Source organism: Hylobates moloch, unplaced genomic scaffold (assembly GCF_009828535.3).
Source record: "Hylobates moloch isolate HMO894 unplaced genomic scaffold, HMol_V3 SCAFFOLD_12, whole genome shotgun sequence".
In the NCBI taxonomy this organism is placed as follows: domain Eukaryota; kingdom Metazoa; phylum Chordata; class Mammalia; order Primates; family Hylobatidae; genus Hylobates; species Hylobates moloch.
This window is the reverse complement of record NW_026652287.1, coordinates 45,014,639-45,040,785: the sequence shown is the minus strand read 5'-3', so window position 1 is coordinate 45,040,785 and position 26,147 is coordinate 45,014,639. Positions and strand designations below refer to the sequence as shown.

Below are 26,147 nucleotides of genomic sequence, written 5' to 3'. Positions count from 1 at the left end.
CTCTGGGCTCAGGCGATCCTCTCATCTCAGCCTTCCAAGTATCTGGGACTACAAACATGTACCAGCACGCCCGACTAATTTTTGTATTTTTTGTAGAGGCAGGGTTTTGCTATGTTACCCAGGCTGGTCTCAAGTTCCTAGGCTCGGCCGGGCGCGGTGGCTCACGCTTGTAAACCCAGCACTTTGGGAGGCCGCGGCGGGGGAATCACGAGGTCAGGAGATCGAGACCACGGTGAAACCCCGTTTCTACTAAAAATACAAAAAAATTAGCCGGGCGTGGTGGCGGGCTCCTGTAGTCCCAGCTACTCGGAGAGGCTGAGGCAGGAGAATGGCGTGAACCTGGGAGGCGGAGCTTGCAGTGAGCCGAGATCGCGCTACTGCACTCCAGCCTGGGTGACAGAGCGAGACTCCGTCTCAAAAAAAAAAAAAAAAAAAAAATAGTTCCTAGGCTCAAGCAATCTGCCTGCCTTGGCTTCCCAAAGTGGTAGAGTTACAGGCATGAGCTACCCCCCACCCCTCCGCCGGACGAGCTAAAGTTTCTATTCAACAGTACTCTGTGGCAGGGGTCCCCAACCCCCGGTCTATGGCCTGTAAGGAACCAGTCCGCACAGCAGGAGGTGAGCGGCTGGCGGGCGAGCCAGCGGGCATTATCGCCAGAGATATGCTTCCTGTCAGATCAGCAGAGGCATTAGTGTGTCATAGGAGCCCGAACCCTATTGTGAGCCTTGCATGCGAGGGATCCAGGTCGGGTTCGCCTTATGAGGATAAAATGCCTGATCTGAGGTGGAAGTTTCATTCCGAAACTATCTGCCCCCGTAGGAGAACTGTCTTCCAGGAAACCGGTTCTGGTGCTAAAAAGGTCACAGACCTCTGGCTTAAAGAATCTATCGCTGGATCCCGTCAAACCGGTTCTCAGAGCCCCGTTACCAAGAGCTTCTACTGTCCACTCACAGCTTAGGGGGCGGGGCCCGGCGCTTCGTCCAATCAGGGGCACGGGGCGGGGCCTGCCAAAGCGTCCATCGGGGAGGGCGAAGGCCCTGCTCTGCTCAGTCCCTGGCTCCAGGCGGCGAGCTGAAGTTGTGAGCCTGGCGTTCCCCTCCGAGAGGGTTCACGTGCCTCTGCCATAGCTTCTGCCGCCTGTGCGGTGACCCGCACTGGTCGTGGGAGTCACCTGAAAGACAAGAAATGGTGAGCGTGCGGGCCAGGGGTCCCGAGACGGGGGAGGAGCTGGTTGGAACCGGCCGGAACCGGCCGGAACCGGCTGTTGTGGGACCCGGGCCTCCCCGCGGCGACTCTGGGGTCTGGGACCCGATTCCCCGTGGGACAGCTCGGCCCTTGGTCCCCTTGGCCCCACGGTGGGGCTGGGCCGGCAGCTGGGACCCGGGCGTCTCGTCCCGTCTCTGCGCGGTGACCGTCACCCAGTTCCCAGAGCCCTCTCTGGGCAGCTCCGCGCCCGCTGCCCCTCGTCTCCCCAGATTGTGCGGGGACTACGCGAGGGTCATGGGGGATCCCGCCTCGGGTATGGGAGGTTGCGTAGGAGGAGGGTGGGCTGTGGGGTCCCCAGTGGCTCCTTTCTCCTCCTAAAAATTAAACTGAGACACGTTAACAATTAGAGTTTTGCTTCTCAGAATAGGATTTTTAAAAAATATGTTAATTAAAGAGTTCCTTTGAGATTCCTGAATGATAAACACCCAGTCCTGGCTTGTAATTTGTTAACGGAAAATGCCAAACTGTGTAAAATAACTTAAAGAAGTTTATTCAGAGCCCAATAGGAGAGCCCTCGGCTGTGGAAAACACACCCCCAGGGAGCCTGGAGTAAGTGGTCCCGAGGCGGCTCAAGACAGTTTGGTTTTATTCATTTCAGGGAGACAGGAATTGCAGGAAAATCATGCATCAATGCCTGGAAGGTGTAAGTTCCTTTGGCAGAAAGGGCAGGACCTGTGGAAGGGGGATTAGAAGGTGCAGGTGGTTGAGGGATTGTGTAGGTGGCCGTTGGTGGAGAGTGTGAAGCTTTGTCTAAAATTTCGAGGTGGTAGGAAGGAATGCTTAAGTGAAGAGGGTCTGGTATCTGTCATGTGATTTCATCCCACCCAAAACAAAAGACCTGTTTCTTTAGATGTTATGAATTCTAAGATTTTACTTACCTCTTGCCTTGCATGGCCTTAGGTCTTGTTTGTAATTTGGTTTCTTATTGTCACAGAGAGTCTGTGGGCTGATGTCTGCTTTACCATGAAGGTGGGTCAGTGGCTATGTGTAAACTCCTAAGGGAAGCAGGTATAATGAGGCCTGTCCAGGTATAGTGAAGCCTGTCTGATGGTTAATCTGTAGTCAGGTGTGGGAGGGTTCCAGCTGGCTCTTTCCAGTGTCTGTCAGGTGACTCAATTCCAGAATCACATTACTTTAAACTTCAAGATAATTTAGAGTTCCAAAAGCTTAAATTTTTGAATTACTTATTTTCACAGACCATACAGCGGAAAATTTTTGGTTGTATAATCAGAGGTTACTCAACCAATTGTACCTGGTTAAGCCCATATTTCATTTCCCAATAAATTAGTAACTTGTTATTGTTTTCTCAGGCCACATAACTGTCTGTCACGTAAGTTAGTACTTTATATGAATAGCATTTGAATTTGATTTCCATGTTCTTGGCCAAGATCTTAGAGTACTATAGGCAGTTAAGTTTAATTACTTCTTATTCAAAATTTTCAACACTCCCCAGTTGACTGGTACTTCTCTGCATTTTCCAAATATATGGGAAGCGAGATCTCAAACCCTCCACCCTGTGACCCTGGCCTACCTCTGGAGAGCTTGCAGTACAATGCTAAAATTTCAGTTCGTTTCTAAAATTTCCAGACACCAACTCTCCTTCTTCAATTTGTAATATCAACTATTTGTTTTTGTTTGTTTGTTTTTTTGGAGACAGAGTCTTGTTTTGTCGCCCAGGTTGGAGTGCAGTGGCACGATCTCTGCTCACTGCAAGCTCCGCCTCCCGGGTTCACGCCATTCTCCTGACTCAGCCTCCTGAGTAGCTGGGACTACAGGAGCCCGTCATCACGCCTGGCTAATTTTTTGTATTTTTAGTAGAGGCAGGGTTTCACCGTGTTAGCCAGGATGGTCTTGATCTCCTGACCTCGTGATCCACCCTCCTTGGCCTCCCAAAGTGCTGGGATTACAGGTGTGAGCCACCGCGCCCGGCCCGTTTTTTGTTTTTTTGTTTTTGTTTTTGTTTTGTTTCGTGTTTTTGAGATGGAGTCTTGCTCTGTTGCCCAGGCTGGAGTATAGTGACACGATCTCCACTCACTGCAAGCTCCACCTCCCAGGTTCATGCCATTCTCCTGCCTCAGCCTCATAAATGAAAATGCACTGGCCAGGTGCAGTGGCTCATGCCTATAATCCCAACACTTTGGGAGGTTGAGGTGGGTAGATCACTTGAGGCCAGGAGTTTGAGACCAGCCTGGCCAATATGGTGAAACCTTGGCTCTACTAGAAATACAAAAGAAATTAGCCAGGTGTGGTGGCACACACCTGTAGTCCCAGCTACTCCAGAGGCTGAGGCCCAAGAATTGCTTGGACCTGGGAGGTGGATTCTGCAATGAGTGGAGATCGCACCACTGCACTCCAGCCTGGGCAAGTGAGTGAGACTCTGTCTCAAGAGAGGAAAAAAAAAAAAAGGAAATGCACTTGGGGCACACAGGGGCACAGTGCAGTGTTGCTGGAAAATAGTCATTCAGCACTTCAGTGAGCAGGGTGGGCATAGAGAAATGTCCCATGTGATAGGATGGCCTGTGCTGGCACTTGAGTCAAACGTCACTGTTCCAGTCAGCACTGCCTCTCTGTGGGTTTGTCTTTTTGTAAATAATTGTTCACTTATTGCAGCTTCAGGTTTTTTATTAATTGTAAATTGCATTTTTCACTAGAGCTTGCAAAATAAGAAAATTTTACACACAGGCCAGAAAGAGGTAGATTTCAGAAAAATGGCTGGATGTGGTGGCTCACACCTGTAATCCCAGCACTTTGAGAGGCCAAGGCAGGTGGATCACCTGAGGTCAGGAGTTCAAGACCAACCTGGCCAACATGATGAAACCCTGTCTCTACTAAAAATACAAAAGTTAGCTGGGTGTAGTGGTGCACGCCTGTAATCCCAGCTACTCGGGAGACTGAGACACGAGAATCCCTTGAACCTGGGAGGTAGAGGCTGCAGTGAGCTGACATCACGCCACTGTACTCCAGCCTGCGCTACAGAGCGAGTCTCCATCTCAAAAAAAAAAAAAAAAAAAAAAAATCGCTATTTAGTCTTCTATTCCATTTCTTAATATGTTTTTTTCTTCTCTACGGGCAGTGTAGTACATTTCTCAGGTGTATCCTTTTTTTTTTTTTTTTTTTTTTTTGAGGCGGAGTCTCGCTCTGCCGCCCAGGCTGGAGTGCAGTGGCGCGATCTCGGCTCACTGCAAGCTCCGCCTCCCGGGTTCACGCCATTCTCCTGCCTCAGCCTCTCTGAGTAGCTGGGACTACAGGCGCCCGCCACCACGCCCGGCTGATTTTTTTTTTTTTATAGTTTTAGTAGAGACAGGGTTTCACCGTGGTCTCGATCTCCTGACCTCGTGATCTGCCCGCCTCGGCCTCCCAAAGTGCTGGGATTACAAGCGTGAGCCACCGCGCCCAGCCAGGTGTATCCTTTTGTTGTGGGTGATTTCCAGTGGCGTTATAGGGACTAGTTTTAGGAATGCTACTGGAGAAAAATAGGGAAAGTTTACTATTATAACTGGAGAAAAATGAAATAATTTCCACAAGAAAGTATGGTAGATAGATTGGTGAATTACAAAGAGTACCCAAAATATCAGTTCTGGCCGGGCGTGGTGGCTCACGCCTGTAATCCCAACACTTTGGGAGGCCGAGGCGTGCAGATCACCAGGTCAGGAGATTGAGACCATCCTGGCCAACATGGTGAAACCCTGTCTCTACTAAAAATACAAAAAATTAGCTGGGCATGGTGGCACACATCTGTAGTCCCAGCTACTTGGGAGGCTGAGGCAGGAGAATTGGTTGAACCCAGGAGGCAGAGGTTGCAGTGAGCCGAGATCGCGCCACTGCACTCCAGTCTGGGCAATAGTGAAACTCCGTCTCAAAAAAAATAAAAAATAAATCAGTTCTTCTTCTTTGCAGGATGGAGGACTTTTTTTTTTTCCAAAAAGGGTCTTGCTGTCACCCAGGCTGGAGTGTACTGGTGTAATCACAGCTCACTGCAGCCTTGAACTCCTGGGCTCAAGCAATCATCCTACTTGATCGTCCCGAGTAGCTGGGACCACAGGTGCATGCCACTCTGCCCAGCTAATTATTTTTTGTAGGGATGAGGTCTTCCAGTATTGCCCAAATTTCGTGTCTTATTTCCACAAAGAGTCTGTTTTGTTTTTTGATATTCCTTTATTTATTTATTTATTAGACAGAGTCTCACTATGTTGCCTAGGCTGGAGTGCAGTGGCACAATCTTGGCTTACTGCAACCTCCGCCTCCTGGGTCCAAGCGGTTCTTGTGCCTCAGCCTCCCGAGTAGCTGGTGCCTGTCACCATGCCCAGCTAATTTTTGTATTTTTTTTTAGTTGAGAAGGGATTTTGCCATGCTGGCTAGGCTGATCTTGAATTCCTGACCTCAAGTGATCCGCCCCCCTTGGCATCCTAAAGTGCTGGGATTACAGGTGTGAGCCACTGTGCCTGGCTTGATATATATTTTAACATGAATGTTGGTCAGTTGCTGTGTCTTTTTTTTTTTTGAGATGGAGTCTCACTCTGTCAACAAGCTGGAGTGCAGTGGTGCGATCTCGGCTCACTGCAACCTCTGCCTCCTGGGTTCAAGCGAATCTCCTGCCTCAGCCTCCCAAGTAGCTTAGGACTACAGACACGCACTATCACACCCAGCTAATTTTTGTATTTTTAGTAGAGACTGGGTTTCACCATGTTGGCCAGAATGGCCTCAAATCTCTTGACCTTGTGATCCGCCCACCTCAGCCTCCCAAAGTGCTGGGATTACAGGCGTGAGCCAACCACACCACTGCAACCTCTACCTCCCAGGTTCAAGTGATCCTCCTGCTTCAGCTTCCCAAATAGCTAGGACTACAGGTGTGTTCCACCACACCCAGCTAATTTTTGTATTTTTCATAGAGACGGGGTTTCACCATGTTGCTCAGGCTTGTCTCAAACTCCTGAGCTCAAGTAATCCTCCTGCCTCCACCTCCAAAAGTGCTGGGATTACAGGCATAAGCCAGTATGCCCAGATCTTTTAGTTATTTCAAAATGTACAATATATTATTTTTTACTATAGTCAATCTGTTGTGCTCACAAATTCTTAGTCTTTTTTTTTTTTTTGAGACGGGGTCTCGCTCTTTCGCCCAGCCTGGAGTGCAGTGGCGCAATCTTGGCTCACTGCAAGCTCCGCCTCCCGGGTTCACGCCATTCTCCTGCCTCAGCCCCCCGAGTAGCTGGGACTACAGGCGCCCGCCACTGCGCCCAGCTAATTTTTTGTATTTTTAGTAGAGACGGGGTTTCACCGTGTTAACCAGGTTGGTCTCAATCTCCTGACCTCGTGATCCGCCCACCTCGGCCTCCCAAAGTGCTGGGATTACAGGCGTGAGCCACCGCGCCCGACCAATTCTTAGTCTTACTCATTCTTTCTGTGTTTTTGTACCTATGGACCCTCTCCATTGGTCTATATTTCCATCTCTCTGTTAATATCATTTTCTCTTTATTAGTATAGATCTCAAAGCTGTGATGTATTCTAGGGCTAGTGCTTGTCTATCTTAGTCATCTTGGGCTTTTATATCAAATTCCCATAGACCCGGGTGACTTAAAGAATAAACATTTCTAGGCTGGGTGTGGTGGCTCACGCCTGTAATCCCAGCACTTTGGGAGGCTTAGGCAGGCGGATCACGAGGTCAAGAGATTGAGACCATCCTAGCCAACATGGTGAAACCCCGGCTCTACTAAAAATACAAAAAATGAGCTGGGCATGGTGGTGCGCACCTGTAGTCCAAGCTACTCAGGAGGCTGAGGTAGGAGGATCACTTCAACCTGGGAGGCAGAGGTTGCAGTAAGCCGAGATCATGCCACTGCACTCCGTCCTGGGAGTGAGACTCCGTCTCAAAAAAAAAGAAAAAAGAATAAATATTTCTTTCTGACAGTTCTGGAAGTCTGGAAGTTGTGAAGTCCATGTTCAAGGTGCTGACAGATCTGGTGCCTGGTAAGAGCCTGCTTCCTGGTTTGCAGATGGCTATTTTTTTTTTTTTTTTGAGACAGGTTTTGCTCTGTGGCCCAGGCTGGAGTGCAGTGGGCTGATCTCGGCTCACTGCAACCTCAGCCTCCCGGGTTCAAGCAATTCTCCTCCCTCAGCCTCCCAAGTAGTTGGGATTACAGGTGCCTGCTACCATGTCTGGCTAATTTTTTGTATTTTTTAGTAGAGACAGGGTTTCACTATCTTGGCCAGGCTGGTCTCGAACTCCTGATCTCGTGATCCACCCACCTCAGGCTCCCAAAGTGCTGGGATTACATGCGTGAGCCACTGCGCCTGGCCAGCTATTTTTTTATTTTTTCACATGATAGAGAGAGAGGAAACAAGCTATCCTTTGTCTCATAAGAGTATTAATCCCATTCATGAGGGATCTATTCTCATGCTCTAATCTTCTAATGATTTTTCAGAGATACCATCTTAATTCCATCGTATTACAGGTTAGGGTGTCACTGTATGATTTGGAGTGGGAAAATGCAAACATTTATGTCACAACATCCCTTAGTCATATTTTATACAACATCCTGGCTATTCTTTTTTTTTTTCTTTTTTTTTTTGAGACAGAGTCTTGCTCTGTCACCGAGGCTAGAGTACAGTGGTGCAATCTCGGCTCACTGCAACCTCCGCCTTCTGGGTTCAAGTAGTTCTCCCTGCCTCAACCGCCCAAGTAGCTGGGACTACAGGCACATGCCACCATGCCAGGCTAATTTTTGTATTTTTAGTAGAGAGGAGTTTCACCATGTTGGCCAGGCTGGTCTTGAACTCCTGACCTCAGGTGATCCGCCCACTTCTGCCTCCGAAAGTGCTGGGATTACAGGTGTGAGCTACTGCGCCCAGCTTATCCTGGCTATTCTTAGTCATTGTCTTCTATTTCAGTGTTTAGAAATAGTTTTTCTTAATTTCAATGAAAAAACAAACCTGCTTGTGCATTTCATGGAATATAATAAAATACTAGATGTATTTCAGAGAGATTACATTACAGTGATAATCAGTGTGTGTTTAAGGACATATGACATCTTTACATTTATTACATTTTCCATTGATATCTTTCCATGGGTACTTCTTGCATAATAATCATTTTATATCCTTTCTGAGACTTTTTGGGACTTCAAGAAAATTAATTGCTTTTGGAGGCTGAGGTGGGAGAATGGCTTGAGCCCGGGAGTTTGAGACCAGCCTGGGCAACATAAAGAGACCCCATCTTGACAAAAATTAAGAAATTCACCATGTGTGGTGGCAGGAACCTGTATTATTATCTACTCAGGAAGGGAGGAATAGCTTGAGCCTGGGAAGTCAAGACTATGGTGAGCTGTCATCATGCCCCTGCACTGTAGCATGGGTGACAGAGCAAGAACCTGTCTCTAAACAAAACAAAAATAGTAAAAACATTTTTTTTTTTTTGAGACAGAGTCTCACACTGTTGCCCAGGCTGGAGTGCAGTGGCTCGATCTCAGCTCACTGCAAGCTCTGCCTCCCAGGTTCACGCCATTCTCCTGCCTCAGCCTCCCAAGTAGCTGGGATTACAGGCGCCCGCCACCACATCCAGCTAATTTTTTTGTATTTTTAGTAGAGATGGGGTTTCACCGTGTCAGCCAGGATGGTCTCGATCTCCTGACCTCGTGATCCGCCCACCTCGGCCTCCCAAAGTACTGGGATTACAGGCGTGAGCCACCGCGCCTGGCCAATAAAAACATTTTTAAAAAGAAAATTAATTGTAATACAAATTTGTTTTAATAGGCTATGTTGTCTTTTTAAAAATTATATTCAGCGGGTCATTGCTGGTATTTCCATATGCACTGATAGTTATTTCTGCACAGAGTTTCCACTCTAGAAACTAAAATATTACATATGGTCAAAACACATAAAACAATTTCATAGTGAACCAAAATATTGATGGAGCCAGTATTGCGAATGATAATTATTGTTTTCTTATTTTCTTCATAGTTTCACAACCTGGGTATGCATCCCTATCAGTATATTTTATTTTTACATTTTTTTATGCAGTTGATATCAGATATGTGATATTTTTATATCTTATTTTATTTTTACTTAGTAACGAACCTTCCGTGGAATGGTAGTTCACTTTCTTGATTAATGGATTTTGTTTTTTACAGCAGTAGTCATTTGACCATAACATTGAGCCACATAATCTACACGGGTCCCACTTTTTTTTTCTTAGGTCACAGTTCTTCCTATGGTACTTCACTCCCAGATACTGGGGAGGCTGTGGCAGGAGGATCACTTGAGCCCAGGTGGTTGAAGCCACAGTGAAATATGATCATGCCACTTTACTCCAGACTGACAGAGTGAGACCCTGTCTCAAAAAAACAAAATTGAAAAAAACAAAAAAAGATGAGAGTATATGATCATGCCACTCTGAATGCAACTGATCTTAGTAGCTAAGCAGGTTCAGGCCAGGTTAGTACATGGTTTGCAGAATTCCTGGGAATACTGGTTGCTATAGGCTTAAAAAAAAGAAATTGCAAGAGAATTCACCAAATGGAAGAAAGACATGCAAATTCTATACCTGGTCCTGACATATATCAACTGAAGCCTAAGTGCCGAGACCAGCTTGATCATGGAGACCCTAACCCAGTGGCACTAGAGGAATTAAAGACACACACAGAGAAATACAGAGTGTGGAGTGGCAAATCGGGGGGCTGACAGCCTTCAGAGCTGACAGCCATGAACAGAGATTTACCCACATATTTATTGACAGCAAGCCAGTGATAAGCATTGTTTCTGTAGATTATAGATTAACTAAAAGTATTCCTTAACGGGAAACAAAGGGATGGGCTCTGGCTAGTTATCTGCAGCAGGAACATGTCCTTAAGGCCCAGATCACTCATGCTATTGTTTGTGGTTTAGGAACACCTTTAAGTGGTTTTCTGCCCTGGGTGGGCCAGGTGTTCCTTGCCCTCATTCTGGTAAACCAAAAACCTTCAGCATGGGCATCATAGCCATCATGAACATGTCACAGTGCTGCAGAGTTTTTGTTTATAGCCAGATTTGGAAGCCTGTCCCCAACATGTTCCCCCTTTTTGTTTTTGCAAGACAGTAAAAGCAAAGGCGGCTTTATCATGGTGAACTACATCTCACAGGAGTCGGGATCTGCATCTGCAGACTATACAAAGACAACACAGATTAAAAGCACAATCATCATTGAAATCACAGAGCTTCCAAGTGTTTTTATCTATTTTAATGGGTTAATAGCTGCTAATCCATCTGCAGCTCCTTCAAACACTCCAGTTCCTGGCATTAAGGTCAGGTGTGCCTGGGATGCTTTAAACATTTGTTCTTTTAATTTTGCAATATGCAAGTTTCTAGAGTGTCCTTCTAGATGCTTTTTTATCCTTTCCCAAATTTTGATCTTATTAAGAGCCATTAATAATAGTTTCCACAAATCCTTATGTTTAGCTTCTACAGCGGGCCATATCATTTGAGGTTGAGGTGCCACTATACCACCATGTTTCCAGATAATAGGAACTCTTGCTGTACTTCTTATCATTTCTACCATCTGACCATTTTGTTCAGACCAGCTGAACATAGTGTGGCTGTGGCACACAGATTGAGAGTTGCAATTGAAGCTAAACATCCCCTTAGGGGACCAATCAATAATATTTCCATAGGAATCATTGTACAGCACCTCTGCCTGTTCTGCAATGCAATCTTCCCAAACAAGTACGTTCATTTTTTCTGACCAGGTCCAATCCTGTTTACAAATAGGTTTTTGAGGGCAGTATGCCTCAATTATAGGAGCAGATTATTATGGTAAATACTAAGACCAGAAGGCGTGTGTAACTGTGTCATAGAGTGATTACATCCAGGCATTATTGCCAGCCAAGATTGATAAATATGCCCAATAAGTGTAATTGTTCTCTGTGTCAGCCCTTGTTGAAGGAATACTCATGGCAATGGTGATCACTGCTATCACAGCTGTCATTAAATTATTCATTGTGACTGGTTGTTCCGCTTTCCTCAGGTTTTCTTCTGCCATCTGTGACAGCTTCTTGATCTGTCCCCAGATAGGTGGCTGTGTTTGACAGGTGTTGCTCGTGACAGTTGGAGTCCTCCTCAGCGTCAGTCTTGACATGGCTGCAACCAGGGAGTCTTTGGGATCCTCCCAAAACCTCTTCCTGGGTATCTGGCTCATAGTAAGGCTTTAGATATCTCGATGGCACCCAGATTGGCTATTGATTTGGTCCTGGAGAAACACAAGCATAACCTCTACCCCAAGTTATTATTTTACCTATTTCCCAACTTTTTGTTATTGGATCTCTTCACCAAACCAGTTGTTCTGCTTCTGTCTTTGCAGCTGGTTTCTGTAGATGCTGTTCAGCTGCTGATAGCATCTGGCCTTTAGGCAGGCTCAAAAAATTTAAATAATTCTAGATTCAGTTGCATATGGGGTGTCCCGTAGTCCCTGTTTCTCCTGTTTTTGCTTTTGCAACTGCTGTTTCAGGGACAGATTCATTCTTTCCACTACAGCTCATCCTTGAGAATTATATGGGATGCCAGTAATGTGTTTAATATTCGAGATGGAGAAAAATGTAGCTAGAGCTTGGCTAGCATAGCCTGGGGGATTATCTGTTTTAATAGAAGCTGGAATGCCTATCACCGCAAAACACTGCAAAAGGTGACATTTAACACAGGCAGAAGACTCTCCTGATTGGCATGTGGCCCAGACAAAGTTAGAAAAGGTGTCCACACATACATGTACATAAGCTAGTCTCCCAAACGAGGGAACATGTGTGACATCCATTTGCCAAAGAGAATTAGGTTCCAATCCTTGAGGATTAACTCCTGTAAAAGATGAGGAATGCACCATTTGGCAAGTTGGGCATCACTGAATAATAGCTTTAGCTTCTTTCCAGGTAATGCTGTATCTGCATTTGAGACCAGAGGCATTAACATGGGTTAAATTGTGAAAGTGTCTGGCATTAGATATTGTAGTAGCAACTAGACCATCAGCCATTTGATTCCCTTCAGTTAAAGGTCCTGGAAGAGGTGTATGAGCCCTAGTGTGAGTGATGTAAAAAGGGTGCATTCTACTCCTAACTGCTGTTTGCAATTGGTTAAATAAAGTCATCAGTTGTTCATCTGTATGAAATCGTAACTGAGCATTTTCAATTAATAGTGTGGAATGAACCACATATGAAGAATCAGAAATCACATTAATAGGCATATCAAAAGCAGTCAATACCTCAATTACAGCTAAAAGCTCTGCTTTTTGAGCTGAAGTACAGGGCTTCTGAAAATCTTTACCTTTTGAGCTGGAATAAGAAGCTTTGCCATTACTAGAGCCATCTGTGAAGACATTGTCAGCACCTTCAGTTGGTTTAAATTTAGTTATTTTAGGGAGAATCCAATTAGTTAATTTCAAAAATTGAAATAGTTTTCTTTTTTTTTTTTTTTTAGACGGAGTCTCGCTCTTTCACCCAGGCTGGAGTGCAGTGGCGCGATCTCGGCTCACTGCAGGCTCCGCCCCCCGGGGTTCACGCCATTCTCCTGCCTCAGCCTCCTGCGTAGCTGGGACTACAGGCGCCCACCACCACGCCCGGCTAATTTTTTGTATTTTTAGTAGAGACGGGGTTTCACCGTGTTAGCCAGGATGGTCTCGATCTTCTGACCTCGTGATCCGCCCGCCTCGGCCTCCCAAAGTGCTGGGATTACAGGCGTGAGCCACCGCGCCCGGCCTGCTAATTTTTTTTTTTGTATTTTTTAGTAGAGACGGGGTTTCACCATGGTCTCGATCTCCTGACCTCATGATCTGCCTGCCTCGGCCTCCCAAAGTGCTGGGATTACAAGCATGAGCCACCGCGCCTGGCAAAATAGTTTTCTTTTAGCAAAATGATTATCAAGAATACCCACAAAGTCAGCTCGTGGATTTGCCAAGTAAGACTGTTTATAAAAGCTTGCTGTATTTGTGTCTTTGTGAGAGGGACAATAATTTTTCCAGGATCATATTCATGTAATTTAACAATCCAAGTTCTCCCATTTCCTATCATAGTAGCGATTTGATCCAGATAAGGAGTTAGAGTCTGTGAGTTAGTATGTGGCAGAAAAAGCCATTCTACTAAGTCCTGCTCTTGGACAATAACACCAGTAGGTGAATGCTGAGTTGAAAAAATTAGCAAATCTAGAGTCTTCCCTGGATCTATTCTATTTATTTGAGCTTTATGGACTTGTTTTTCAATCAGCTGTACCTCTGCCTTAGCTTCTTTAGTTAATTGCCGAGGGCTAGTGAGACTAGGATCTCCTCTAAGGATAGAAAATAGATTACTCATAGCAGGTTGTATCCAGTTGATATCCCCTAGTAATTTTTGAAAGTCATTTAATGTTTTCTTTTTTTTTTTTGAGACGGAGTCTCGCTCTTTCACCCAGGCTGGAGTGCAGTGGCGCGATCTCGGCTCACTGCAGGCTCCGCCCCCCGGGGTTCACGCCATTCTCCTGCCTCAGCCTCCCACGTAGCTGGGACTACAGGCACCTGCCACCTCGCCTGGCTAGTTTTTTGTATTTTTAGTAGAGACAGGGTTTCACCGTGTTAGCCAGGATGGTCTCGATCTCCTGACCTTGTGATCCACCCTCCTCAGCCTCCGAAAGTGCTGGGATTACAGGCGTGAGCCACCACGCCCAGCTGGTCATTTAATGTTTTCAGTGGATAGGTCTGGCAAATTGTTGGACTGTTTAACATGCCTTGTGGCAACAACTTTCCAATGAAACGCTTAGCACGCTGCAGGTTGTTTACTGCAGGAATTGTAAATGCAAACTGTTCACAGTCTTGCTCAGCTAAGGGGATAGTAAAGAAAGTCTTTTAAATCTATGACTATTAAAGGCCAATTTTTTGGAATCTGCAGGAGAAGGCAGTCCTGGCTGTAATGTCCCCATAGGTTATATAACTGAATTAATGGCTCTTAAGTCAGTTAACATTCTCCATTTACCCGATTTTTTCTTAATTATGAAAACTGGAGAATTCCAAGGGGGAAATGTTGGAGCTATGTGTCCGTTTTCTAATTGTTCAGTAACTCAGTCCTCTAAAGCCTCCAGTTTCTCTTTACTTCGTGGCCATTGTTCTATCCAAATTGGCTTATCTGTTAACAATTTTAAAGGTATAGGTTCTGGAGGCTTAACAATGGCCACCATCAAAAATGATATCCTAAACCTTGGTGGGAACTTTGTCTTTCTGCTTGGAGCAGTTCCTTCAAACCCTGCAAATTTTTTCCTAGTCCCATCCCAGGGACATACCCCATTTCATGCATATGTTGACTTTGAGGGCTATATAATTGCTCTGGAATTAGAACTTGTGCTCCCCATTGTTGTAGTAAATCTCTCCCCCATAAATTTATAGGTACAGAAGTTGCAATTGGTTGAATAGTCCCAGGTTGTCCATCGGGCCCTTCATAATGCAAAATATAACTACTTTGATATACTTCAGGGGCTTTACCAACTCCAACTGTGTTAAATTGAGTGGGTTGAATTGGCCATGTGGACAGCCAGTGGTGTGGAGAAATGATTGAAATGTCCACTCTTGTATCTATCAAACCTTTAAATTTATTTCCCTGAATAGTTATTTCACAGGTAGGACATTTATCAGTAATTTGATTCACCCAGTAAGCTGCTTTGCCTTGTAGATTTGTGCTTCCAAATCCTCCTGTTCGTTTAATTTCACTTTTCCCCATTTCCACATATGGCACAATCAGGAGTTGTGCTTTCCTGGCTCTGCTTTCCAGGGAACAGAAGTAGCTATAACAATTTGAATTTCCCATTGTAATCTGAATCAGTGACTCCTGCATGTACTTGCACTCCTTTTAAATTTAAACGAGATCTATCTAGAAGTAATCCGATTGTCCCCACTGGCAAGTGTCGACAGACCCCTGTTGGAACTTTTTGCAGGGGTTCCCCAGGCAGAAGACTCACAGCTTTTGTGCAGCATAAATCTACTGTGGCACTACTGGCTGTGGTGGGGGATAGATATTGTACAGGGGTGAGGGAATGGCCTCAGCCGGAAATGCCTTGGTTTGGAATGGGGCCCGGGACAGGCCCCTTATGGCATTTCCCAAATTTAAAAGGAAAAGGCTCAAATGTAGCTATAATATTTTCCTGTTGATCTGGGGGGTATATCCTAACGGAACTGCCAAGCCTCTATATAACCCTCTTGTCTAGCTTGCTGAATTCCTTTCTGAATAGAACTGTTGCTTGAGGTACTGCTCCAACAGTCATTGGGGAAATTACTTTTCACCCAGTGTCCTTCAGAAAAGAAAGATCTGGTGGGTCAGGCCACTCTTTTTCTTCAAAATAAGGAGGGGGTAGGCCGGGCGCGGTGGCTCACGCTTGTAATCCCAGCACTTTGGGAGGCCGAGGCGGGCGGATCACGAGGTCAGGAGATCGAGACCAGGGTGAAACCCCGTCTCTACTAAAAATACAAAAAATTAGCCGGGCGTGGTGGCGGGCGCCTGTAGTCCCAGCTACTCGGAGAGGCTGAGGCAGGAGAATGGCGTGAACCCGGGAGGCGGAGCTTGCAGTGAGCCGAGATTGCACCACTGCACTCCAGCCTGGGCGACCGAGCGAGACTCCGTCTCAAAAAAAAAAAAAAAAACAAAAAAAAAAAAAAAAAGAAAAAATAAGGAGGGGGTGCAGAAGGGTAGGGATGGACTGTTCCTCCTTTGCCGCTTTAGCTTTAGCTGGCAAACAAACCTGCTCTGTCATCTCTTCTGTTACTTCGTTATACTCTCCTTCCTCCTCATCATCAGTGTGAAAAGGTTCCAAGATGGAATGAACCAGAGCCCACACTTGTCCCATTGTTACCCTGATGCTTCCGAGCTCCCCTTCTTACTCACCACGCGCATTGCTTTAGAGTACTCAGGTGTCTTTCAGCTTAGTTCCACGTTCTCCAACCATTACTCCGGTGACCCTTTGACCCAGGTTCAAGCCCCACATACGGACACCACTTGCCAAGACCAGCTTGGTCGTGGAGACCCTAACCTAGCAGCACTAGAGGAATTAAAGACACACACAGAGAAATATAGAGTGCGGAGTGGCAAATCAGGGGGCTGACAGCCTTCAGAGCTGAGAGCCACGAACAGAAATTTACCCACATATTTATTGACAGCAAGCCAGTGATAAGCATTGTTTCTGTAGATTATAGATTATCTAAAAGTATTCCTTTCAGTAAACAAAGGGATGGGCCAAAACAAAGGGATGGGCTCTGGCTAGTTATCTGCAGCAGGAACATGTCCTTAAGGCACAGATCACTTACGCTATTGTTTGTGGTTTAGGAACACCTTTAAGCTGTTTTCTTCCCTGGGTGGGCCAGGTGTTCCCTGCCCTCATTCTGGTAAACCAACAACCTTCAGTGTAGGCGTCATGGCCATCACAAACATGTCACAGTGCTGCAGAGATTTTGTTTATGGCCAGTTTTGGGGCCAGTTTATGGCCAGATTTGGGGGACTGTTCCCAACACCTGAGTCTCTATCACAGTGTGATGGTTGAATTGGCAGCCAGTACCGCCAGGCATCCTGCATCATCACTGCAGGAGGTAAGCTCTACCCTAGTACCCTGTCTGGGAAATAGCGCACCCACAGTCCCCTATCTTACTAAGTTTATGGGGTAACAGCAGGGAGTGGTCTTCAGGAGAGAAATCTGTCCTGGGGTTTTGGTTTTGTGAGTGAGAGGTATTCTCAGCTGTCTCCCCACAGGGAGAGAGCCTTTTATCCCCTATGCATTCTAGACTCCTGAAGCAGAGTCTCCAGCCTAAGTCCCTATCCCTTGTAAAGAGAGATTGTATTGAAAATGTGTTTAAAATATCAAGGAAGGCTTTATTCTGCACAATTGTAGTATGTGTCATGAGAACTATAATATGGAGTGAGACTACAGTTCTGTATATTATATTACAGTTCTCACGACACGTAATAGGCTGTCTCCCTAAGTTTAATCTCCCTCCTATATTACAGGGCAAGGTGAGGGAAAGGATGGAACTTGGTGAGGTGTCAGCAGTTAGGGAAGAGAAAGTTGATGAATTATCATGAGTGAGGGAAATTGAACTTGATTGGAAATACTAAGTTTTGGTGGGGGGGATTCTCTGTGAACTGTCTTAAAAGGCTTTTTGCTGTAACTGGGCTCTGCAGAAGAAGGCCAAAGCCTAGACAAGAAGAGGGCTGTGAGCTCAAGTTTGGTCAAAGAAGGAGTCCTGGCTGGGTGTGGTGGCTCACAGCTGTAATCCCAGCACTTTGGGAGGCCAAGGTGGGTGAATCACGAGGTCAGTTCAAGACCAGCTTGGCCAACATGGTGAAACCCCCATCTCTACTAAAAATACAAAAAAATTAGCTGGGTATAGTGGTGGGCGCCTGTAATCCCGCTACTTGGGAAGCTGAGGCAGGAGAATTGCTTGAACCCAGGAGGCAGAGGTTGCAGTGAGCCAAGATTACACTACTGCTCTCCAGCCTGGGTGGCAGAGTGAGACTACTCCGTCTCAAAAAGAAAAATAAAAAAAGTAAGGCAGGAGTCCTTAAGACCCCTGTAGCTTAGTGCTGTTTTTTTTGTTGTTGTTGTTGTTTTTGAGACAGAGTCTCGCTCTGTCGCCCAGGCTGGAGTGCAGTGGCGCAATCTCGGCTCACAGCAACCTCCGCCTCCCTGGTTCAAGCGATTCTCCTGCCTCAGCCTCCCAAGTAGCTGGTATTATAGGCGCCCATCACTACACCCAGCTAATTTTTGTGTTTTTAGTAGAGACAGGGTTTCACCATGTTAGTCAGTCTGGTCTCAAACTCCTGACCTCAGGTGATCTGGCCACCTCTGCTTCCCAAAGTGCTGGGATTACAGGCATGAGCGACCGTGCTCGGCCAGCTCTTCTTAGGAATGACAATCCCTAAATTTCTGCTTTCCTCACTACATTACAAAACACTCACTCCTCTCTCGAAAGGACATCTTCAATTATGTGTTTCTCATGATACACTTGAAACAGCTGCAGTACTTAAATTACCATGTTTTACTTTAATAAATGGCTATATTTAAAATTTTATTATTTTATGAATACTTTTGAGAGAAAGTGCTCAATAACCACCTGAAACTACACTGTATGAAATACTTATGCCTGTTGACTCCTGATGTTGAGCACCACTTCATATACTTATTGGTGATTTCTATGTATTGGAGAAATGCCATTCAAATACTTTTGCTTTTTTTTTTTTTTTTTGAGACAGAGTCTTGCTGTCTTGCCCTGGCTGGAGTGCAGTGGCACAATCTTGGCTCACTGCAGCCTCTGCTGCCCAGGTTCAAGCGATTCTCCTGCCTCAGCCTCTTGAGTAACTGGGATTACAGGAATGTGCCATCATGCCCGGCTAATTTTTATATTTTTAGTAGAGATAGGATTTCACCATTTTGGCCAGGCTGGTCTTGAACCCCTGACCTCAAGTCATCCACCCACCTCGGACTCCCAAAGTGCTAAGATTACAGGTGTGAGCCACCATACCTGGCCTATGCCCATCTTTTAATCAATATCAATTAGGTTTTTTTTTACTTGGTACTGTGATTTATTATTTTTAATTATTGTAAAATAATAAACTTCAATTTTACCAGCTTAAGCAGTTTTAAGTGTATAGTTGCACAACACTACATAACTCATCTAAGGTGAATTATACTATAATTTTCTTTTTGTGATTAGCTTTTTGCAATTACCATAGCATCCTGAAGTTTTGTGATTGTTCATGAGACAAGATGTTATAAGATTAATATGTCAATGTATATATATGCCTAGCATATTTTCATTATGCATGCAGCCATCAGTGGACATGTGGATTGATCCAGCTCTTTGATTTTGTGAAGAGTGGCTTTCAAATATGTCTTCAGGTTTCAGTTTTCAATTTTTTACTGTTCCCATAGAAGCTGAGCCATTTATTATCCTTTAAACAGAGCACAAGGAGTCCCTTTTTCCTCTGTTGATGGTGTCATCTCATGCACAAAAGTGGTTTTTGTGAGATGGAGTCTTGCTGTTGCCCAAGCTGGAGTGCAGTATCACAATCTCAGCTCACTGCAACCTCCAACTCCTAGGTTCAACTGATTCTCCTGCCCCAGCCTCCCAAGTAGCGGAATTACAGGTGCGCACCACCACGCCTGGCTAATTTTTGTATTTTTAGTAGAGGCGGTGTTTCACCATGTTGGCCAGGCCGGTCACCAACTCCTAGGCTCAGGTGATCCTCCTGCCTCAGCCTTCCAAAGTGGTGGGGTTACAGGTGTGAGCCACCATGCCTGGCCACAAAAGTTTTTAAAAGTTTGATAAATATTTGCCTTTTTGTTGAGACTAGGTGCCTGGAATTTTTTTTTTTTTTTTTTAAGATGGAAACTTGCTCTGTCACCCAGGCTGGAGTGTGGTGGTGTGATCTTGGCTTACTGTAGCCTCTGCCTCTAGGATTCCCACAATTCTCCTGCCTCAGCCTCCCGGGTAGCTGGGATTATAGGCATGCGCCACCACGCCTGGCTAATTTTATTTTTTTGAGACCGAGTCTCACTCTGTTGCCCAGGCTGGAGTGCAGTGACATGAGCTCATGAGTGTAGAGCTCATGAGTTTTTGTTTTAGTTATTTATGACTCATCATTTAGACTGATAAGACCCCTTGTAAAACCCAGTTTTTTGGGTTTTGTTTCTGCTGCAGTACTCAGAACAAAATTCACTTTCTAGATAACATCAAAGGTTAAACTTTGTTGATAGGCATTTTTTTCAAGGATATGCAGCCTCAGGACTGCTAATGTTAACTTTTTCTGCACAGGACTTTGGAAGACTTTGTTATGGCAGGTGCTGTACTCCCACTTTACAAACAAACATTAGGGGCAGCCCAGGCAGCACACCTTTCTGGATTTACCAAAAATACACATTTTCCTATTCTACTGTTGCTTTACCACATGGTTCAATTGTAGCCTCAGAATTACTTTATGGAAGAAACTGAGTGTAGACAGAGAGTATGAGGTCTGATGGTCATGGAATAATTGTTTTGAGTCCACAGCATCATGGAAACTTCTTGGGAATAGAGTATAGGCTTCCAGTGCTGTTAGTCTTATCCATCCTCCTCTATACATGTGAGATATTTCAGGATTCAGTGGCCTTTGAGGATGTGGCTGTGACCTTCACCCAAGAGGAGTGGGCTTTGCTGGATCCTTCCCAGAAAAATCTCTATAGAGATGTGATGCAAGAAACCTTCAAGAACCTGGCCTCTATAGGTAAGGGTGACAATATTACTTCCTTCAGTAAATGAGACAACAAGTATTTTTTTTTTTTTTTCTGAGAACAAGTATTTTTAGCTCATGTATGCTGTTGAGTGATTTACAATGTGGACAGGGAATATTTGATAAATAAAGGAAGCATGCTTGCAGTGTACCATGAACATAGAATCAAGTAATTTTTAAAATAATTTTATACTAATTCAAGATTATTTTCCTTGTTCTGTGTTGTAGGGAAAAAATGGAAAGCCCAGAACATATATGTAGAGTACAAAAATCTAAGGAGAAACCTAAGGTAACTTGCACTCACAAGACAAAGATGTGTCTCTCTAGAAAATCTTAGAATGGGAGAAAATGTTAAAAAAAAAAAAAAAAAGGAAACAAAAGAAATAAGCACAATTTCAATCTATTTATTCTTAGAAAATTTCCTCTAAACACATATTGAAGTGTGATGTAGGCTTGACACAATGGCTCAGGCCAATATTTCAGCCCTTTGGGAGGTTCAGGCTGGAGGATCACTTGAGCCCAGGAGTTTAAGGCCATACTAAGCCATGATGGCATCACTGCACTCCAGCCTGGGCAAAAGTGTGAGACCCTGACCCAAAAACAAATTTAAAAAGACAGATATTTGGCCGGGCGCGGTGGCCCAAGCCTGTAATCCCAGCACTTTGGGAGGCCGAGGCGGGCGGATCACAAGGTCAGGAGATCGAGACCATCCTGGCTAACATGGTGAAACCCTGTCTCTACTAAAAATACAAAAAATTAGCCGGGCGTGATGGCGAGCACCTGTAGTCCCAGCTACGCAGGAGGCTGAGGCAGGAGAATGGCGTGAACCCGGGAGGCGGAGCTTGCAGTGAGCCGAGATCGTGCCACTGCACTCCAGCCTGGGCAACAGAGCAAGACTCCATCTCAAAAAAAAAAAACAAACAAAAAAAAACAGATATTTAGTATTTGTAAAATAGTTTACTTTAAAATAGTATTCAGAGAGGCCAGGCGCGGTGGCTCACGCCTGTAATCCCAGCACTTTGGAAGGCCGAGGAGGGCAGATCACTTGAGGTCAGGAGTTCAAGAGCAGCCTGGCCAACATAGTGAAACCCCATCTCTACTAAAAATATAAAAATTAGCCAGGCATCGTGGTGGACACCTGTTATCCCAGCTACCCTGGAGGCTGAGGCAGGAGAATCGCTTGAACCCAGGAGGGGGAGGTTGCAGTGCGCCAAGTTTGCCCCACTGCATTCCAGCCTAGGTGACAGAATGAGTCTCTATCTCAAAAAAACAAAACAAAAAACAGTATTCAGAAGCCTTCTATCATCTTTTCTGATAATAGATATGGCTGGGCCATCTTGTAGAGCTTGTGGTCCATTCATATTCAAACAATTCAGACAGGGCAGAAAGCCTACAATTTGCTGGATGATGTTAAAAATGGATGTGCAGGCCAGGCACGGTGGCTCACGCCTGTAATCCCAGCATTTTGGGAAGCCGAGGCGGGTGGATCACCAGAGGTCAAGAGTTCAAGACCAGTCTGGCCAACATGGTGAAACCCTGTCTCTACTAAAAATACAAAAATTAGTGTAATCTCAGCACTTTGGGAGGCTGAGGTGGGTGGATCACTTGAGCTCAGGAGTTCAAGACCATGTTGGGCAACATAGTGAAACCCCGTCTCTACTAAAATACAAAAAATTAGCTGGGTGTGGTGGTGTGCGCCTATAGTCCCAGCTACTTAGGAGGCTGAGGCAGGAAAATTGTTTGAACTCAGGAGGCAGAAGTTGCAGTGAGCCAAGTTCGCACCACTACACTCCAGCCTGGGCAAGCGATTGAGACTCCATCTCGAAAAAATGCAAGTGCAATACTTGTGAATGAATATAAAATCACTGATAAGCAAACCCATTATAATGTACTTCTCATTGTTCACAGAATTGTGGGAGAGAGACTCTTTGAAAGTAAAGAAGGTCATCAGCATGGAGAAATTTTGACCCAGGTTCCAGATGACATGCTGAAGAAGAAAACAACTACTGGAGTAAAATCATGCGAAAGCAGTGTGTATGGAGAAGCAGGCAGTGCTTATTCATCTCTTAATAGGCGCATCAGAGATGACAATGGACACAAAGCATATGAGTATCAAGAATATGGACAGAAACCACATAAATGTAAATACTGTAAAAAACCTTTCAACTGTCTCTCCTCTGTTCAGACACATGAAAGGGCTCATAGTGGAAGGAAACTCTATGTTTGTGAGGAATGCAGAAAAACATTTATTTCCCATTCAAGCCTTCAAAGACACAGGATAATGCACAGTGGAGATGGACCTTATAAGTGTAAATTTTGTGGGAAAGCCTTGATGTTTCTCAGTTTGTATCTTATCCACAAACGAACTCACACTGGAGAGAAACCATATGAATGTAAACAGTGTGGTAAAGCCTTTAGTCATTCTAGTAGCCTTCGAGTACATGAAAGAACTCACACTGGGGAGAAGCCTTATAAATGTAATGAGTGTGGGAAAGCATTCTGTAGTTCCACACGCCTTCATGCTCATAAAAGAACTCACACTGGGGAGAAGCCATATGAATGTAAACAGTGTGGGAAAGCCCTCAGCTCTTCCCATTCTTTTCAAATACATGAAAGAACTCACACGGGGGAGAAGCCATATGAATGTAAGGAATGTGGAAAAGCATTCAAGTGTCCCAGTTCTGCTCGTAGACATCAAAGAACCCACTCTAGGAAAAAACCCTATGAATGTAAACATTGTGGGAAAGTATTATCTTATCTTACCAGCTTTCAAAACCACCTGGGAATGCACACTGGAGAGACATCTCATAAATGTAAGATATGTGGGAAAGCCTTTTATTCTCCCAGGTCACTTCAAACACATGAAAAAACTCACACTGGAGAGAAACCCTATAAATGCAACCAATGTGGTAAAGCCTTTAATTCTTCCAGTTCCTTCCGATATCATGAAAGGACTCACACTGGAGAGAAACCTTATGAGTGTAAGCAATGTGGGAAGGCCTTCAGATCTGCCTCAATCCTTCAAGCACATGGTAGGACTCACACGGGAGAGAAACCCTATGCATGTAAGGAATGTGGAAAACCATTTAGTACTTTCTCTTTCTTTCAAATACATGAAAGGATGCACAGAGAAGAGAAGCCATATGAATGTAAGGGTTGTGGGAAAGCATTCAGTTTGCCCAGTTTATTTCATAGACATGAAAGGACTCACACTGGAGGGAAAACCTAATGAATGCAAGCAGTGTGGCAGATCCTTCAGTTGTTCGAGTTCCTTTCGATATCATGGAAGGACTCACACTGGAGAGAAACCCTATGAATGTAAGCAATGTGGGAAGTCTTTTGGATGTGCCTCGCGACTTCAAATGCATGGAAGGACTCACACTGGAGAGACACCGTACAAATGTAAGCAATGTGGGAAAGCTTTTGGATGTCCCTCAAACCTTCGAAGGCATGGAAGGACTCACTCACACTGGAGAGAAACCCTATAAATGTAAGCAATGTGGTAAAGTCTTTAGATGTTCTTCACAACTTCAAGTGCATGGAAGGACTCACTGCATAGGCACCCCATAACCCCAGGCTTTAGGAGGCTGAGGTGGGAGGACTGCTTAAGCCCAGGAGTTCAAGACCAGCCTGGGCAACATGGTGAGACTCTATTATAAAAATTAAATAAATAACAAGACTTCCAGTTGGTGGTAATGACAGTTGAGAAATCCGTGGCTGGGATACAATGGCATCTGCTGGGCAGGGCAGAGAAGTCACAGAGGGAGAATGGGTGGGCAGGGGGCTACTGGAACAAAATGGTCATCTGGGTCCCACAGCAGCAATGAGTTTAAAGGCCAGGGAGAGGTGGGAAAAGGTGAGGGCTCCCCGGATGCAATGCCAGAGACATGGTGATGTCCTTAGGTCCAGGACTGCTGGGGGCGGTGGCACCTGAGGGAGGTAGGTGTGGAGGGGCATCCTTGTGTGGACTGGGGAGGGAGCATGAAGGAACGCAGGGTAAAGTTCAAGTCATGGCTGAGGCCAGTTCAAGCTGAGGGTAAAGGTGCCTGGGGGAGGGCATGAGAGTCAAGCCAGGTTTGGGGGACAGGGCAGAGAGTTTCTAAGTTGTATGGGTCTGCTGAGGGATCCAGCATGACTGGGTCCAGTCAGGGAGTTAGGGGGATTCAGAGTGAAGGGTTGGATCCTGGACATTTGCATAAGCCAGGAGGGACAAGGAAGGTGGTGGCAGGGAGCATACAGTCCATGGGTATTGGGTGTGTGTCCTGTCAACCTCATGTCATGCAAAAATGTAGGACTGAGTTGTGAAGAGTTTATTCAAGTGAAAAGCTGGGAATGGCCATTCAGGAAAACACACACTCCAGAGAAATGGGCACAGGGCTCCAAAGACAAGAGTTCTTTCTTAGATTTTCAATGAATCATTTTCACCAGTCCTAACAGTCTTCAGGTCACCTTTCCTTCTGTTCTAACTGCTCTCCTTGTATCCTTGGGAGGGTTTGTGATGCTGTCCTGTTTGGAAAAGCCATGCTGCTCTCTTTACACTTTACAGTAGTTTGGTTTGGATCATTTCTGTGCTGTGCTCAGATGCTCCCTCCTTCATATAAGGTTGAGGAAAAGGAGACACATCTGACCCATCCATGTGTGTTTGTGAAACAGGCAGCAGCAAATATATTCAGTTTTAGGAATTAGGCTCACACTGGAGGGAGAGGTCAGAGCCCTTGGGGGAATATTTATGAACAAATAACAGATGATTGAATTCTCCAAACAACTTTTCTACTTGAGAATAAGGTGCTTCTAGTTAAATTATGCAATTCATTCAGCAATCTAATGTTTCATGTAATATTGATGATCCTACTAATTATCCTGATGTTCTCTACTTAATGCTTAATGAAAAATATGGCACTTCAAAATAGCTTCTGCAGCAAGGGAAGATACATTTCAAGACCCTTTTCTGGGGTGGGCACGGTGGCTCATGCCTGTAATCCCAACACTTTGGGAGGCCGAGACAGGCGAATCACCAGGTCATGAGATCAAGACCATGCTGGCTAACACGGTGAAATCCCATCTCTACTAAAAAAATACAAAAAAATTAGCCAGGCATGGTGGCGGGCACCTGTAGTCCCAGCTATTCGGGAGGCTGAGGCAGGAGAATGGCATGAACCTGGGATGCGGAGCTTGCAGTGAACCAAGATCACGCAACTGCGCTCCAGCCTGGGCGACAGAGCGAGACTCCTTCTCAAAACAAACAAACAAAAAACCCTTTTCTCCAAAGCATACTGGAATTCACAATTATAAAGAAATTCACTATTATAAAGAAATGTGGGTCAGGTGCAGTTGGCTCATGCCTGTAATCTTAGCACACTGAGAGGCCAACCTGGGTGGATTGCCTGAGCTCAGGAGGCAGCCTGGGCAACATGGTGAAACCCCGTCTCTATTAAAAATACAAAAAAAATTAGCTGGGCATAGTGGTGGACACCTGTAGCCTCAGCTACTCAGGAGGATGAGGCACGAGAATTCCTTGAACCCAGGGGGTGGAGGTTGCAGTTAGCTGTGATTGCATCATTTCACTCCAGCCTGGGTGACTAAGCAAGACTCCGTCTCAAAAAAAAAAAAAAAGAATGTAGAACAGAACTGGGGTCCATTCATGTTGCCCGGGAAAACCAG

At 45.2% G+C, this 26,147-nt stretch overlaps 3 protein-coding genes across 8 annotated transcripts in view; 1 reads left to right on the top strand and 2 right to left on the bottom strand.

The window, feature by feature from the left end:
* Window positions 1-26,147, bottom strand: part of LOC116478506 (zinc finger protein 136) — a 370,760-nt gene that overhangs the window by 197,600 nt on the left and 147,013 nt on the right. The window lies entirely within an intron of this gene.
* Window positions 1-26,147, bottom strand: part of ZNF844 (zinc finger protein 844) — a 149,184-nt gene that overhangs the window by 93,902 nt on the left and 29,135 nt on the right.
* On the top strand, window positions 1,031-24,317 carry LOC116478505 (zinc finger protein 433). Of its 6 annotated transcripts, XM_032169784.2 has the most exons (5): window positions 1,031-1,188; window positions 20,267-20,480; window positions 20,715-20,775; window positions 22,395-23,156; window positions 23,746-24,317. In XM_032169784.2, the coding sequence occupies exons 1-5, from the start codon at window positions 1,186-1,188 to the stop codon at window positions 23,972-23,974; spliced, it is 1,269 nt and encodes a 422-aa protein (XP_032025675.2). In that variant the 5' UTR covers window positions 1,031-1,185; the 3' UTR covers window positions 23,975-24,317. The 6 variants fall into 6 exon arrangements, with proteins under 6 accessions (XP_032025675.2, XP_032025673.1, XP_058281443.1 ...); XM_032169782.2 differs by having other exon boundaries at window positions 20,354-20,480; window positions 22,395-24,317; XM_058425460.1 differs by having other exon boundaries at window positions 20,345-20,480; window positions 22,395-24,317.